The sequence below is a fragment of the Cucurbita pepo genome, chromosome LG02, assembly GCF_002806865.2.
Source record: "Cucurbita pepo subsp. pepo cultivar mu-cu-16 chromosome LG02, ASM280686v2, whole genome shotgun sequence".
Lineage (NCBI taxonomy): Eukaryota > Viridiplantae > Streptophyta > Magnoliopsida > Cucurbitales > Cucurbitaceae > Cucurbita > Cucurbita pepo.
Genome location: NC_036639.1, coordinates 1,924,497 through 1,936,812, shown reverse-complemented (window position 1 = coordinate 1,936,812; position 12,316 = coordinate 1,924,497). Strand labels below are relative to the sequence as shown.

The window sequence follows — 12,316 nt, the reverse complement described above, 5'->3', positions numbered from 1 at the left end:
CGAATCTCCCACTCCAACACTACTAAACTAAAAAAAAAATACACGTAGGAAATTTAGACAATAATTAAAATATGCTCAAATTGACATGATTATTCTACGTTCATAGAAGGCTGTAAATACATTATGTTCTCGTTATCAAAGTAATTTTAAATTATTTTTCACAAAACCTCACATGTTTCAAAATATAAATGAAATCATAGGCATTAAGATTAGTTTCAAAATAAGTACAACACAGTTTATCTAAAGCCTAAAGTATGATCAAGAATACAATCAAGAATATAGGCACATTGGCACGAAACTATAGAGTTTTTCCTTCATATCATTTCAAATCAACAACTCAGCTGAATACTTCCTACTAGCAAAGGATATGTTATCGTACTTCTAGCTAGCTGCTATTATGTTAGGTCAGTCATATGCTTTTAAGTACTGTGGCAGCAAAATGTCACAAGGAAATGGGGAAGGGGTGACCTGTTCTTGGGTTGCAACTACTTCTTTCGCATTCTCGAGCTCGGGGAGTTATGTTGTAAAGGTGAAAGAGGTTGTCGTGTCGAGTCGACTTCATTTATGATATTCTTCCCTTCAATTGGACTGCTCATTTTTCGACATGATTTTCGCTTGTTTGACTGCATACAAGAGGTTAAAGATGATATTAATCTCAAGTATGGCATACCCAAAAACTAAAATACTATTTTAGTTTTCTCCCCATTTTGTTTTTTTTTTTTTTTTTTTTTTTNTTTAAAGAATTCCTTTGTTTAGTTATCTACTATTTACATATAAATTATCCTAATTTTAGAATTTGACTCCGAATTTAAAAGTTTTTCTAGAAAAAATAGAAATTTATAATAGAGAAATGACGAGAAAATAAGCAAAATTTTCAAAAAGAAAGTGTATTTATGTAATTAAGCTTATAATATCTAATTACACCTATGTTTTCTTTGTTTTTTCATAGTTTTGTGAAATTTTAGCCTAAGTTTACCATAAAATATCGATGCATATATGATGAGGACTCGAAAGTAGAGTTTAGAAAACAAAGAAAAACTTGAGAAATCAGAGTACTTATTAAATGGTACTAAGAAGTTGATGAGCCTGACCTTGGCGGCAGACCCACTGTTGGCCTGCTTATCACCTGAATGTTGAATTATATCTTCCTGGTGCCGTTTCAGCAGCCTCTTGTTCTCCTCGTCAAGAAGCATATTATCTTCATACAACAACTTCACCTGCATAACTAGCATGAATAAGCTATCATTGGAGCAAAATATGGTTCACAAAGCAAGAATCCAGGAAAAAAATGCCCGAAGCTTACCTCTTCTTCAGCTTTTTGAAGATTTGCTCTCAGATGTTCACAATCCTTCTCCACGGCCTTCAGGTAAGCAGCTAGTGATAGAGCCTTTTGAGTTGAAGGCTTTAAGCTAGGAGGAAATTTCAACAAAGGTTAACAGAGTTAGGAACTTAAACTACTTCTAGAGGAGGTTAACGGGTTAACGGACGTAGCAGATATTGTTTTCTTTGAGCTTTTTTTCTTTTGGGCTTCCCCATAAGGTTTTTAAAATGCGAGAGAGGTTTCCACACCCTTATAAACATTGTTTCTTTCTCCTCCCCAACCGATGTGGGATCTCACAATCCACTCCCTTTCAGGGCCCAGCGTCCTCACTGGCACTAGTTCCCTTTTTCCAATCAATGTGGGACCCTCCCCTCCAATCCACCTCCCTTCGAGGACCAGCGTCCTTGTTGGCACACTACCTCATGTCCACCCTCCTTTGGAGCTTAATATCGTCCGGTGGCTGGCTCTAATGTCATTTGTAACGGTCCAAGCCCACCGCTAGCGGATACTGTTCTCTTTGGGCTTTTCCCTTTTGGGCTTCTTCTCAAGGTTTTTAAAACGCGTCTGCGGGGGAGAAGTTTCCATACTCTTATAAAGAATGTTTTGTTCTCTTCTTCAACCGGTGTGGGATCCCACAATTGCGTTTTTTTTTTTTTTTTTTTTTTGGGGGGGTCCTCTACCCTATTCTCTTTTTATATCATAATAAAAATAAAATTTCGAAAAAAAACAAAAACAGAAACAAAAGCTCACCAATTCCACATTTTCATAAGCTTCTGGCTTGAATCTTGATCACTGCTTGCTTCTAAAAATGCATGAGCAGCTGTAGATCTATCATTACAATTACATGTAGGCAAAACCAACTCGAGTAAGTTATCCTCCAAATCTCTACCATCAGAAGATGAATCAACCTGAAGCGTTGTAAAAAATGCACATGCATCAATTTTAACACAACCAATGGAAGAACGATCTACTATCCTGACTTACGGCTTGCATGCTAGGCTAGGCTACTAGTAAAAATTGGCAACTGACATAATTACGTAATCAACAAAGTAGTTGATGTTCATCGAGCTAACTAAACAGTAATATCTACGCTCAGATAAGACCATTTTTTTAACTCAATTATTAGAGGCATTTTATGATTCCTCGTTCATAGAAATGATCAACATCGACCTTAAAGCATTTAACTCACGAGATCATTACTATATGACAACGACCCTTCAACTAATAAACAAACAATCTAAGAGGGGAGATAGACATTGCAAGGTCCAGAGGTTCAAAAATCTTTTAGCATAGCACACAACCCAAAAATAGAACCCCACCAATTAAACCTGAGAAACCCAACTTTTACTTAATCTGAATTGCCAGTTTGATATGGACGATTATACCGCAGATATCATGTCCTCCATTGTACTGAACTTTCTTTACTATACAAAAAATAAGACTAACAACACGTGAGTGCGTGAGAGGAGATGCTATTACCCTTTTCCTCTCGTATTCATGCTTAAAGAACAGCAGTTCATCTGACAACCGTCTAACCTCTTCCTGCAATTCGTGAAAACGATTCTCAGCCTCCCTTGCACGCTGATCCGCCTCGTTCCCGAACTCCATCAATGCATCTCGGTCGTGATCATATAAAGAGCACTCTCTCTCCCATTTTTCACATTGACCTGTAAGAAAAAGGCACTCCGTAGCCAATTTTCGATTCTCCTCGACAAATTTCTTCAAAGCTTGTGCGTTCATTGTCGCTTCAGCCTATCAACAACGAAGTAAGAACAGATACGTGAGAAAAACGAAAAACTGAAAAAAAAAAAAAATCAAAGAAAACGAAGAACAAAAAATCAACAACACATACGAACCCTACTACGCTCAATCAACAGATCTTTTTCTTTGATTTTGGACTGTAGAACATCGCAATATTGACCAAGCCGCCTCTGAGCATCCTCAGAGACCCGAAGCTTCAACTCCAGCGTCTCCGCTGACACAGGTAGACCTAATGAATGATCTATTGTTTCCTTGATGTAATTGTCGACTTCAGGAGGAAGATCCATCGCTAAATCCTGTAAACCCTAGCGAGATTCAAAAATTCCAAGTCGCAAAAACCCCTAGAAACTACAACGACTCCAGCAAGCGACCAGAGAAGTCGTTGAAATCTCGAATACTTCGAATTCAAACGAAGTTCGCCCAGCTCCTTTCAAAAGCTACTGTAATTCAAAAGAAGAAAAATGTGGCCAACGAGACGTAGCCGTTGTGGCACCACTTTGAATGAGAGCGCAGCGCGTTCATGGGCGGGTCAGAATAAATACTAATTTCTTTTCAAAATATTTGAATTTATAGTGGGCTTGATGACGTGTCGAGCCCATTGGCCCAGAAGCCCAACTTTAAAAAAAAAATCGATTTTGATTTTTAAATTATTATTTTATACAAATATTAGTGGTTGACATAATTTTCTTATAATTATAAAATTAAACAATTTAATTTTAAAAAATTTAAGATAACAACTAACATGATCGAAGTTAGTTAAATAATACGTTATCCAATGTCGACTGCACTTCGAAAGAGCCTCCACCTTCAGAATCAGCAGTGGTACTGTCATGTCGTGGAGGCCGTTATATGGAATGTGTTGTTTGATTGAACAAATTTGTAAATGACGATACACTGTGTTTGATTCCAGTGATTGTCGACTGCGTGCCGAATAAGAAGGGACCATGGTGGCCAATCGGAGGTCGTTGGGATGACAGTTAAACTCGACAGGTCATGAGTGGTACACTCTGTAGTTTGTCGGAGGTAGTCTTGAGCCAGTTTGATAAACTCGACACTGAACCGAACTAGACAGAGCTGCAAGAGAGTGAAGTTTACGATGGAGATGTCGAAGTGGAACTGGAAGAAAATGTCTGATAGAGGAGTTTTTGACAATGGACGTTGCCAGTGGCGGTGCTGTCATCAAATTAAATATACATTTATTATATCTAATTTTTAAAAATACAATATGTACAATTAATTATTCAATTTAATTACCGAGTTAAAAGTTTAATATATTTTTTAATAAATGAAAAAATAAATTAATTTAATTGAATAAAATCTATCTAACAATAATTAATAATTTAGAATTAACAAATCTAATAAAAATAATTAAACATAAATATTAATTAATTATATAAAATTAACATAAATAATCTATTTCAAAATATCTAAGCAAAAGCTTCAACCAAAGTGCGCTGGACTCCGAGACCAAAATCCCTAAGCCGCATGTTATTCATTTTTTTTTTTTTTTTTCCAAATTTTCCTCGGGATAATTGGGTAGTTTTCATATATATATTCTATCGTCGTTGGGATTGCTTGATTTTTTTCTCCCGGAAGGAATGTGATCGGGGATTGCTAGGGTTTCGGCTTCTGTCTTCAACATCTTTTATGTGTACAACGAATCGATATTTGATTTAATGGTGGTACTGGTTATTTTGATTTCGCTCATCGGAACCGGCGATTTGATATGCGAGTGGTGAAGGATATTGCGGGCTTTGAAGGTGCGCTTTTATGTCTTTTTTTTTTTTTTTTTTTNTTTTTTGAAGGTTGTGGAATTTGATGATTTCGATCTTTATATGAACTGGATTTTGTTAGACTATGAGGATAATTGAATCTGATGTTGCTTTTATTGGTTCATGTAATGTTAGTTAGGATAAGCAATCATCAAGAGCGTTTGATCTTGCATTGTGAAAGGAAGTTGAGAGAATCTGTAAATTTGTTTGCAGTTTTCAGTTATCCAAACTCGCGCGTAAGAGCTGTTGGTTAATTCGATTTGATGAGGAAGAAAAGGAAAGGAACCGAGACTGATAATGGAAAACCTTTGGACTTGCCAGAGAATGTGACAGGAACTCGTGATTCGCGATCTTCTAAACTGAAGGCTACTTACTCGCTAGTAGATTACACGAGGTTGAATAAAAGGTGCAAGGAAAATGTGGGTATTGAACCAGTTCCTTCATGTAAGAGTAGGTTTGCAGCCATAGCTACAGCCCCACCTATTGGGAGTTCGTCTCTGATTCCTCCTGTTAGAGGTTTGAAGAGGAAGATTGGGTGCATAGACGTGGCTACGCAAATTGGGCGAAAACGTAACATCGAAAATGATTATGTTTCAGGCGAGACCATTGGGCATGGAAAATTTGGTTCAGTTTGGCTGTGTAAATGTAAGCTTACTGGAGCTGAGTATGCTTGCAAAACTCTGAAAAAAGGAGAAGAGACTGTGCACAAGGAGGTGGAGATAATGCAGCACTTATCTGGCTACCCGAGTGTTGTGACATTGCTGGCAGTGTATGAGGAGTCAGAATGTTTTCACCTGGTTATGGAACTGTGTCGTGGAGGTCGTTTGGTTGATCAGATGGTCAGTGAAGGTCAATATTCGGAGCATCGAGCAGCTAATATACTCAAGGAAGTGATGTTGGTTATAAAGTATTGTCATGATATGGGGGTTGTACATCGAGACATAAAGCCCGAAAATATTCTTCTCACGACGTCTGGGAAGATCAAGCTTGCAGATTTTGGCCTGGCCACTAGGATTTCATGTGGTATGTATCCTTAAATCTGTACTAGAGAGTTCGTGTTTATATGTTCCCTCTTAGGTATTAGTTACCCTAACTTCCTGCAGTCTTCACTCGAAGCTATGAGAAAACTAAATTTTTTGGCATGATGTGGAAAAGGGAGAACCTTCTTGGGTTTATAAGCTGTGGAGGTGTGAAGTTTGGCACTCTTTAACGCCTTCATTTGGGTTCATACGTTGGAACTTTTCTTTTCTTTTTTTTTTTTTTTTTTTTTTTTTTTTTNTTGGTTCCTGCTTTTTGTTGACATCTTGTGTATGAGATGTGCTTGGATTGTCGTTCACAAGGTAATCATTCAATGAGATTATTGTGCAAATATTTGTGACTGTAGTTAGTGATCGTGCTGATGTCTTATTAGAAAATAAGTGAGGAATGTCTCTACAAATAAGTATTCAGAGTTTGTAGACCGAACAAGACAACAAGATGACACGCAGGGGTATGTGACAAGGTTGCGAAGGACGTTGATTTTTTCGGTGAGTTATGGAAAGATGAGTCATATAATTATGTAAGAGGACTAGTTTTGTACCGGTCCAAGCCCACCGGTAGCAGATATTGTCCTCGGACTTTTCCTCAAGGTTTTTAAAACGCGTCTCTTAGGAAGAAGTTTTCACACCCTTATATTATAAAGAATGCTTCGTTCTCCTCCCTAACCTATGTGGGACCTCACAAGTTTTGTGGTGTTTTTTATCTTTCTTTTCCTCTTTGGGACCTTTCATCTAACTACGAGAGCAGATCCCGTAATGTGAATGGCATGACCATTGGAGTTCTTTGATGAGATGAAATATGCACAAGAAAGAAAGAAATCCCAAGACCAACTTAAAGAAGATACTAAAGTAGTTTTTGATCTTACACCAAGCAGCTTAGACAAAACAACCCGACCCCATTAGTCCTCGAGGTCGACAAAGAACAAACCGTAGCTTACGCTGCTGGTCTTTAACTTAAGCAGCAATGGACACATTATCGTATTAGCTACAATAGTGTTAGGCTTAGAGAGAGTGAGAGAGGATGCTTATAGGGGAAGAGGGGGGGTAATTTGGTTCGGTATCACGAATCGGAGAAGGAAGTCTTCATTGTGGATGGTAAACGATATGGTAAACTGCTTCTTCGTAAAAACTACAGAGGTTTTCGAATTTGTAGTTGTTTTCTCTTATGTATTATTCTTCTTATAAGCTTTTACTTGATCTGCTATAGTTTGTGTGAATGTTGATGTTCATTCTACCTTTGCTTTATACTTGGATTAAGTTTCAAACATTTGCTTAGTTAAGTTATTTGATTGCGGACTGCAGGCCAGAGTTTAACTGGTCTGGCCGGAAGCCCAGCTTATGTGGCTCCTGAAGTGTTGTCGGGAAGTTACTCTGAGAAGGTGGATATTTGGAGTGCTGGTGTGCTCCTCCATGCTCTGTTGGTTGCAGCTCTTCCTTTCCAAGGCGATTCGGTAGAATCAGTTTTTGAAGCAATAAAGAACACGAAGCTCGACTTCCACTCCGGGATGTGGGAGTCCATATCTAAACCTGCTCGAGATCTCATCAAGGGAATGTTGACGAGAGATATTTCAGCTAGGATAACGGCAGAAGAAGTTTTAAGTAAGTTCATTTAATCCCTGATGATTAAGCAATAGTAATATGTTATCAATGAACCTTGCAATTTGAAGATCCTATGTTATTGCTTGTTTAGAATATGGATTAATATCAATCCTTATTACATAATATAATCTCATTTGGATGCCAATGATCATATTTCAGGGCATCCCTGGATATTGTTTTACACCGAACGCACGTTCAAGACGCTCCCCGTCAAACTGAAACTGAAGAATCAAGAATCTTGCCAACAGTCTCCCATTGCAGCAGCCAAAATTAAGCCTAACAGAAACAGATTTGACAGTGCAGCTATTGCTGCCTCCCTTAGTGAAGTCTCTAATCTTTCATCATCTGAAAATTCTAATGCCAACAGTGACGATGTCGATGTCGACGTCGACGACTCCTTTCTGGTGGACGCACTTGCAACAGCTATTTCACACGTGACAATTTCCGAGCCAAAGAGAAGCAGGCTGTGTGTTCCTACAGGCCGTATCGAGCAGCACAGCTCCTCTAACATGAAAGCTAACAATCTCTGTAAAGCGTTTTGATCCTGCAAATGTGCCAACGTTGTCGTCGTCGACATTGTTCTCTCCTGTTTTTTTTCCTAAGCTGGGGAACTACTACTACTTACAGGTAACACAACCGGGATGAATTTCTCCAAGTAGCTAAGAGGATGATTTCCAGGCCAACATCAACGAAATCTAACGAGTTTTATTAATATGCAGTCTATGTTAGTCAATGCCTGAGGTGCATTAAATCTGATTAGAAGTGTGTGATTTTGTGCTTTAAGTCTAATAATTGTCTTGACATGAATTGACAAATTTGATGTACATATTTTGTAAATACAGCAGTAATGAGAAGAGAGGGCATTTTGATTTTCTCATGTTGGCCAACTGCATTTTCTAAGCCATTTTTTTGCAGAATAGCTCGCCCGCCTGCCCTATCTTACTTGATAACTAGACGAGTCCGAAAACCATGTGAGATTTTCAAAATAATTAGATTTGGAGATTTGCCTAACATAAAAATAACCAACCGAGGTGAAAATCTCGAGAAAAAAAAAAAAAAAAAAAACCTGAATAGTGAGGTGAAAGGAGATTAAAGTCAACTTAAACACTTGAATTTCTAAACCGTTTTTTGCAGAATAGCTCACCCACTTGTCTTATCTTACTCGATAACTAGACGAGTCAAAAAACTATGTGAGATTTTTAAAATAAATTAGTGGTGAAAATCTCGAGAAAAAAAATGCACTTGAATAGTGAAGTAAAAGTTGACTTTAATCATCGAGATTAAAGTCAAACTTAAATAGTGAGGTGAAAGTTGACTTTAATCATCGAGAATAAAAGAATATACCGACATGTCAATTGTCCTTGACCATGTTCTAGGCGCCACAAAACAAGAAAGGAAGAGGGACATAATAATCAATCCACATTATTAACAAAGCAAAATGTTTATATGTGACATTATTCAATAATTTATTTTAACATGGTCCCATGATTTTCTATTCTTATTTTCATTAAAAACCATTGTCAATGATTTTATATATTAACTTTGTAATGATCATTTGAGACTTACTTGGAAACCGCTACAGAAGGCCCAGTTTGTCTCTCCTAAAAGTCACAAAACAAACCCCATCGGCATAAGTTGATTGATGAAAACTATAGTTGAAATGAACAATACAGATCTTTACAACGTATAAAAGTGTATACTCAAAGAGTTCCCTACAAAAAGAAACACAAAAAGCCTATTTTCACTGCACCATTTTCTTACCCCATGAGTGAGAGTGATAACATTAAAACATCATTCCTGTTTCTTTTCCTTCGTCACTGGCCAGCAACTGGTAGGGAAGCATTCATTTTCTGGATATTTTCGACCACATATACACTATGAAGAAACAGATCAATGCAAATACGACGACCTGGACGACGTGATTTGATCCGTTCTGTATGATTTTTTTGTTCAATCTTCTTACGTTGTTCTTCACTCCCGCTTGAGCTTTGATCAACGTCATTTGCTACAACAAGACAGAAAACAGAAATTCGAATCAGTTGGAGGTATGAGAAGTATATGGGATTGTATGCATTTCGAATTGGTAGAAAATGATATGAGACTGATTTTATTCAGTCAGTTTCTTCTGATTTGATTGAGCTCTATGCATTTTAGGCTGAGGTTATCAAGAAAACTTGTTTTGTTTCTTTCTTTTTGATCCATTTTATGTTTGTTTTGGCAAAAGGTAGGAGGATCCAAAATGAGGCAGCAACATGTATTTCCATTCCCTACCACAACAGGAATCAAATAATTGGAACGATCCTAATTTTCGTATGACGATAACAAATGGGAATCGTTTCTCATTTCTTTTATATATATATATATATAACAAGATACAATTTTTCATTGATGGATGGAAACAAGAAGTTCAGAGAAGCTACCTTCCCCCAAAGGGAGAAAACATTCTTTGATAAATTTAACAAATGAAAGGAACGATAATCATTTACATTCTGGTCCTTGTTACAGAAAATATTTAATAGATGCAATATTCAAATTTTAATTCTCATTCTATTGTTTTTCCTGTTGAATAATTATTATTCCAATTATCTGTAATTTCCATTTTCTTAAGCAAACAGGACCTGAAGTAAGATCGTCAATCAGTAAAAACAAATAATGACAAAAAGAAAAATCAAGTGGAAATATGACAACTAAGAAAAAATTGCATACCAACTGATCTAGAAAATCTTGCTGAGATTTTGCTTCTGTTCCAATTTCTTGAGCAATCTGCACCAGAACAATTACACCAAGTACCAAAAATAAAAGATCAAAAATTGGATTAGGAATTAAGTAAATGTACACGATCTCAATAAGGTAAAACTATGACAAAACTGTGAAGAGTCGCAAAATGAAGATCCTAGGAGCTTTGCACTTTGAACAGAAAAAATGCTGCTCAGATCATAGTATAAAGTTACTTTCTCAGATTAACGTGTCTGATTTAAGTAGCTGATAACCGGATATTGACTTTGGGACCAGAAGAAAAAGAAAAAAAAACACAATCTGTTCTTTTTTCCTAGATAAGAAACAAGAAGAGCTTTTGTAGACAATATGAAAGAAAAACGTTGTCAACAATAGGACGCTTAGCTCAACGTTCAGAAACAAATCTTTCTAAAAAAAATAAATAAATAAAATAAAAAAGAAAACGACAAGGTCAAGAAAAGATGCCCCTCGTTTTCCAGATTTTGGTGGCATACAACACGGCAGTTAGAGGCCAATAACATCAGTAACCCCCTCTATTCATTTTGATCAGCTGTGCCATTGTTCAAATTTACTCACACCAACTAGATATCTTTCTATAGGCAAATAGTTAGTTCTAAGGAATTCTATCAGCTTAATTTGTATATTCTTGTTCATTATACAGGACCATATTTAAGGCAATGGCCAGACAATTTTGGAGACTTTAGAAAGGGTAAAACAAGAACACAGTGACCAATGATTGAACTTATGACTTTAAAAATGTCGACTTATAACTTCTGATTGCTAGCGAACCTCTAAGGAAGGTTTCCATCAAGTGCTCCAAGGAAAGAGGATCCCCAATAGGTTTCTGCTCCATCGCCTATAATTCACATTGATATGCTTGTCATATTATTCTTACACACTTCTTTCATTGGCTATGATACGTTTAGAACGATGACGAGCCAATAGACTAGAACTGCCATAACGAAGACTCTGTAAATGTATGGCTTCTGCTTGTTCCAGCTGTAGGTCTTATAGATTTCGGTTTTCTTAAATAATAAAAGGTCACATATCTTACATAAGAAAGGAGGGAAAATCACGAAACTATACAGAAAGAAAACCATGCCTGTGACCGCCATTATAATGAAATACAAATATGAGCACAAAGCATACAGCTATACCATGTGAAATGTATCAATCCATGACGTACATCTCATGAGCGCAATTGAGAAAGGAACGACGTGTAATTCCTATAGTATCATTGCAAATAGATTGACCTCTAACAAAACTAGATTCAAATATTTTATAAAAGTTGAAAGAAATCTGAAGATTTCTGTCAAAAACTTGTTTTTAGATGTCGAATTCTATATAAAAGTTTAGCTGCGGTTTCCAGTTTGCAAATCAATAAATCTAAGTGCAAAGCTGTACGATGGTTTAATGGAAAACCATATACTTACATTTCTCAGCCTCTTAACCTGGCCATGGAGACCAACGATCTGGTCGTCCAAGTCCCCTTGCATCGGATCGATCTGTAGTTGAATTTCATCGGAAGCAGCCGACGGTCTCGTGCTAAGCCCCTCCCTGAATACCTCAAAACAAAGGACGATTGCACTTGAGCGACATGAATTGAGTAATTATGATTCTTAACATCCGTAAATATCGAAATGATTTGAGTAATTCTCCGAGACACATGATACAAAGTCGTAATTCTTACAAAACATTTAATTCCTGAAAATAAATTAGGAATTTAGCATGTAGAAGAAAAAGAACAATACCTGGAACGATAAGGAGCGGCATCGCCGTTGTAGAAGGAACTACCGCCACGATACGAATTAGACGCCATTGAAGACAGAATGAAAACCTAATCCAAAAGGAAAGAATTGGATCGGAAAGAGACGAATAGCGAGAATCAATTTCAGTATCTTCAATCTGAGTCGGAAGGTGAGAGCGCGAAGCAAATTGGGATTTTTCCGACTCCCGTTAACGCGTTGGCGTTTATTGATTTGTTTTTTGAAAAATACAACACGTATTTGGTTGTAAGGGGCGAGTGAATGTTGGTTCGGTTGGGTTTTTTTAAGAACCGAACCTCTTGAATAAACCCGCATTTTTCGACC

General features: G+C 37.0%; 3 protein-coding genes across 3 annotated transcripts; 1 reads left to right on the top strand and 2 right to left on the bottom strand.

Annotated features, from left to right (window-relative positions):
- Positions 1–212: 212 nt before the first annotated feature.
- On the bottom strand, positions 213–3,600 carry LOC111788232. Its single transcript, XM_023668514.1, has 6 exons — positions 3,178–3,600; positions 2,801–3,073; positions 2,072–2,229; positions 1,304–1,409; positions 1,092–1,217; positions 213–623 (listed from the first exon to the last, which is right to left on the bottom strand). Exons 1-6 carry the CDS (start codon positions 3,367–3,369, stop codon positions 486–488), a joined length of 993 nt encoding a protein of 330 aa, XP_023524282.1. The 5' UTR covers positions 3,370–3,600; the 3' UTR covers positions 213–485.
- A 921-nt stretch (positions 3,601–4,521) lies between these two features.
- On the top strand, positions 4,522–8,366 carry LOC111788172 (serine/threonine-protein kinase PEPKR2-like). The gene is made up of 4 exons (XM_023668422.1): positions 4,522–4,842; positions 5,068–5,877; positions 7,194–7,490; positions 7,650–8,366. Exons 2-4 carry the CDS (start codon positions 5,118–5,120, stop codon positions 8,030–8,032), a joined length of 1,440 nt encoding a protein of 479 aa, XP_023524190.1. The 5' UTR covers positions 4,522–4,842; positions 5,068–5,117; the 3' UTR covers positions 8,033–8,366.
- Positions 8,367–9,096: 730 nt separating this feature from the next.
- LOC111788324 (bet1-like protein At1g29060) lies at positions 9,097–12,207 on the bottom strand. The gene is made up of 4 exons (XM_023668653.1): positions 11,978–12,207; positions 11,660–11,783; positions 10,197–10,253; positions 9,097–9,495 (listed from the first exon to the last, which is right to left on the bottom strand). Exons 1-4 carry the CDS (start codon positions 12,043–12,045, stop codon positions 9,334–9,336), a joined length of 411 nt encoding a protein of 136 aa, XP_023524421.1. The 5' UTR covers positions 12,046–12,207; the 3' UTR covers positions 9,097–9,333.
- Positions 12,208–12,316: the final 109 nt, after the last annotated feature.

What these genes read in the sequence shown, in the direction of transcription:
- LOC111788232 (XM_023668514.1), bottom strand. Translation starts at nt 3,369, where the DNA reads ATGGATCTTCCTCCTGAAGTCGACAATTACATCAAGGAAACAATAGAT. An exon ending in CTTATGAAAATGTGGAATTG is followed by an intron (nt 1,410 to 2,071) that starts GTGAGCTTTTGT and finishes ATTTCCTCCTAG; the next exon opens with CTTAAAGCCTTCAACTCAAA. An exon ending in ACAGTGGGTCTGCCGCCAAG is followed by an intron (nt 624 to 1,091) that starts GTCAGGCTCATC and finishes TCTTGTATGCAG; the next exon opens with TCAAACAAGCGAAAATCATG.
- LOC111788172 (XM_023668422.1), top strand. Translation starts at nt 5,118, where the DNA reads ATGAGGAAGAAAAGGAAAGGAACCGAGACTGATAATGGAAAACCTTTG. An exon ending in GGCCACTAGGATTTCATGTG is followed by an intron (nt 5,878 to 7,193) that starts GTATGTATCCTT and finishes TGCGGACTGCAG; the next exon opens with GCCAGAGTTTAACTGGTCTG. An exon ending in AACGGCAGAAGAAGTTTTAA is followed by an intron (nt 7,491 to 7,649) that starts GTAAGTTCATTT and finishes ATCATATTTCAG; the next exon opens with GGCATCCCTGGATATTGTTT.
- LOC111788324 (XM_023668653.1), bottom strand. Translation starts at nt 12,045, where the DNA reads ATGGCGTCTAATTCGTATCGTGGCGGTAGTTCCTTCTACAACGGCGAT. An exon ending in GCCGCTCCTTATCGTTCCAG is followed by an intron (nt 11,784 to 11,977) that starts GTATTGTTCTTT and finishes TGAGGTATTCAG; the next exon opens with GGAGGGGCTTAGCACGAGAC. An exon ending in AAGATTTTCTAGATCAGTTG is followed by an intron (nt 9,496 to 10,196) that starts GTATGCAATTTT and finishes GTCTTGTTGTAG; the next exon opens with CAAATGACGTTGATCAAAGC.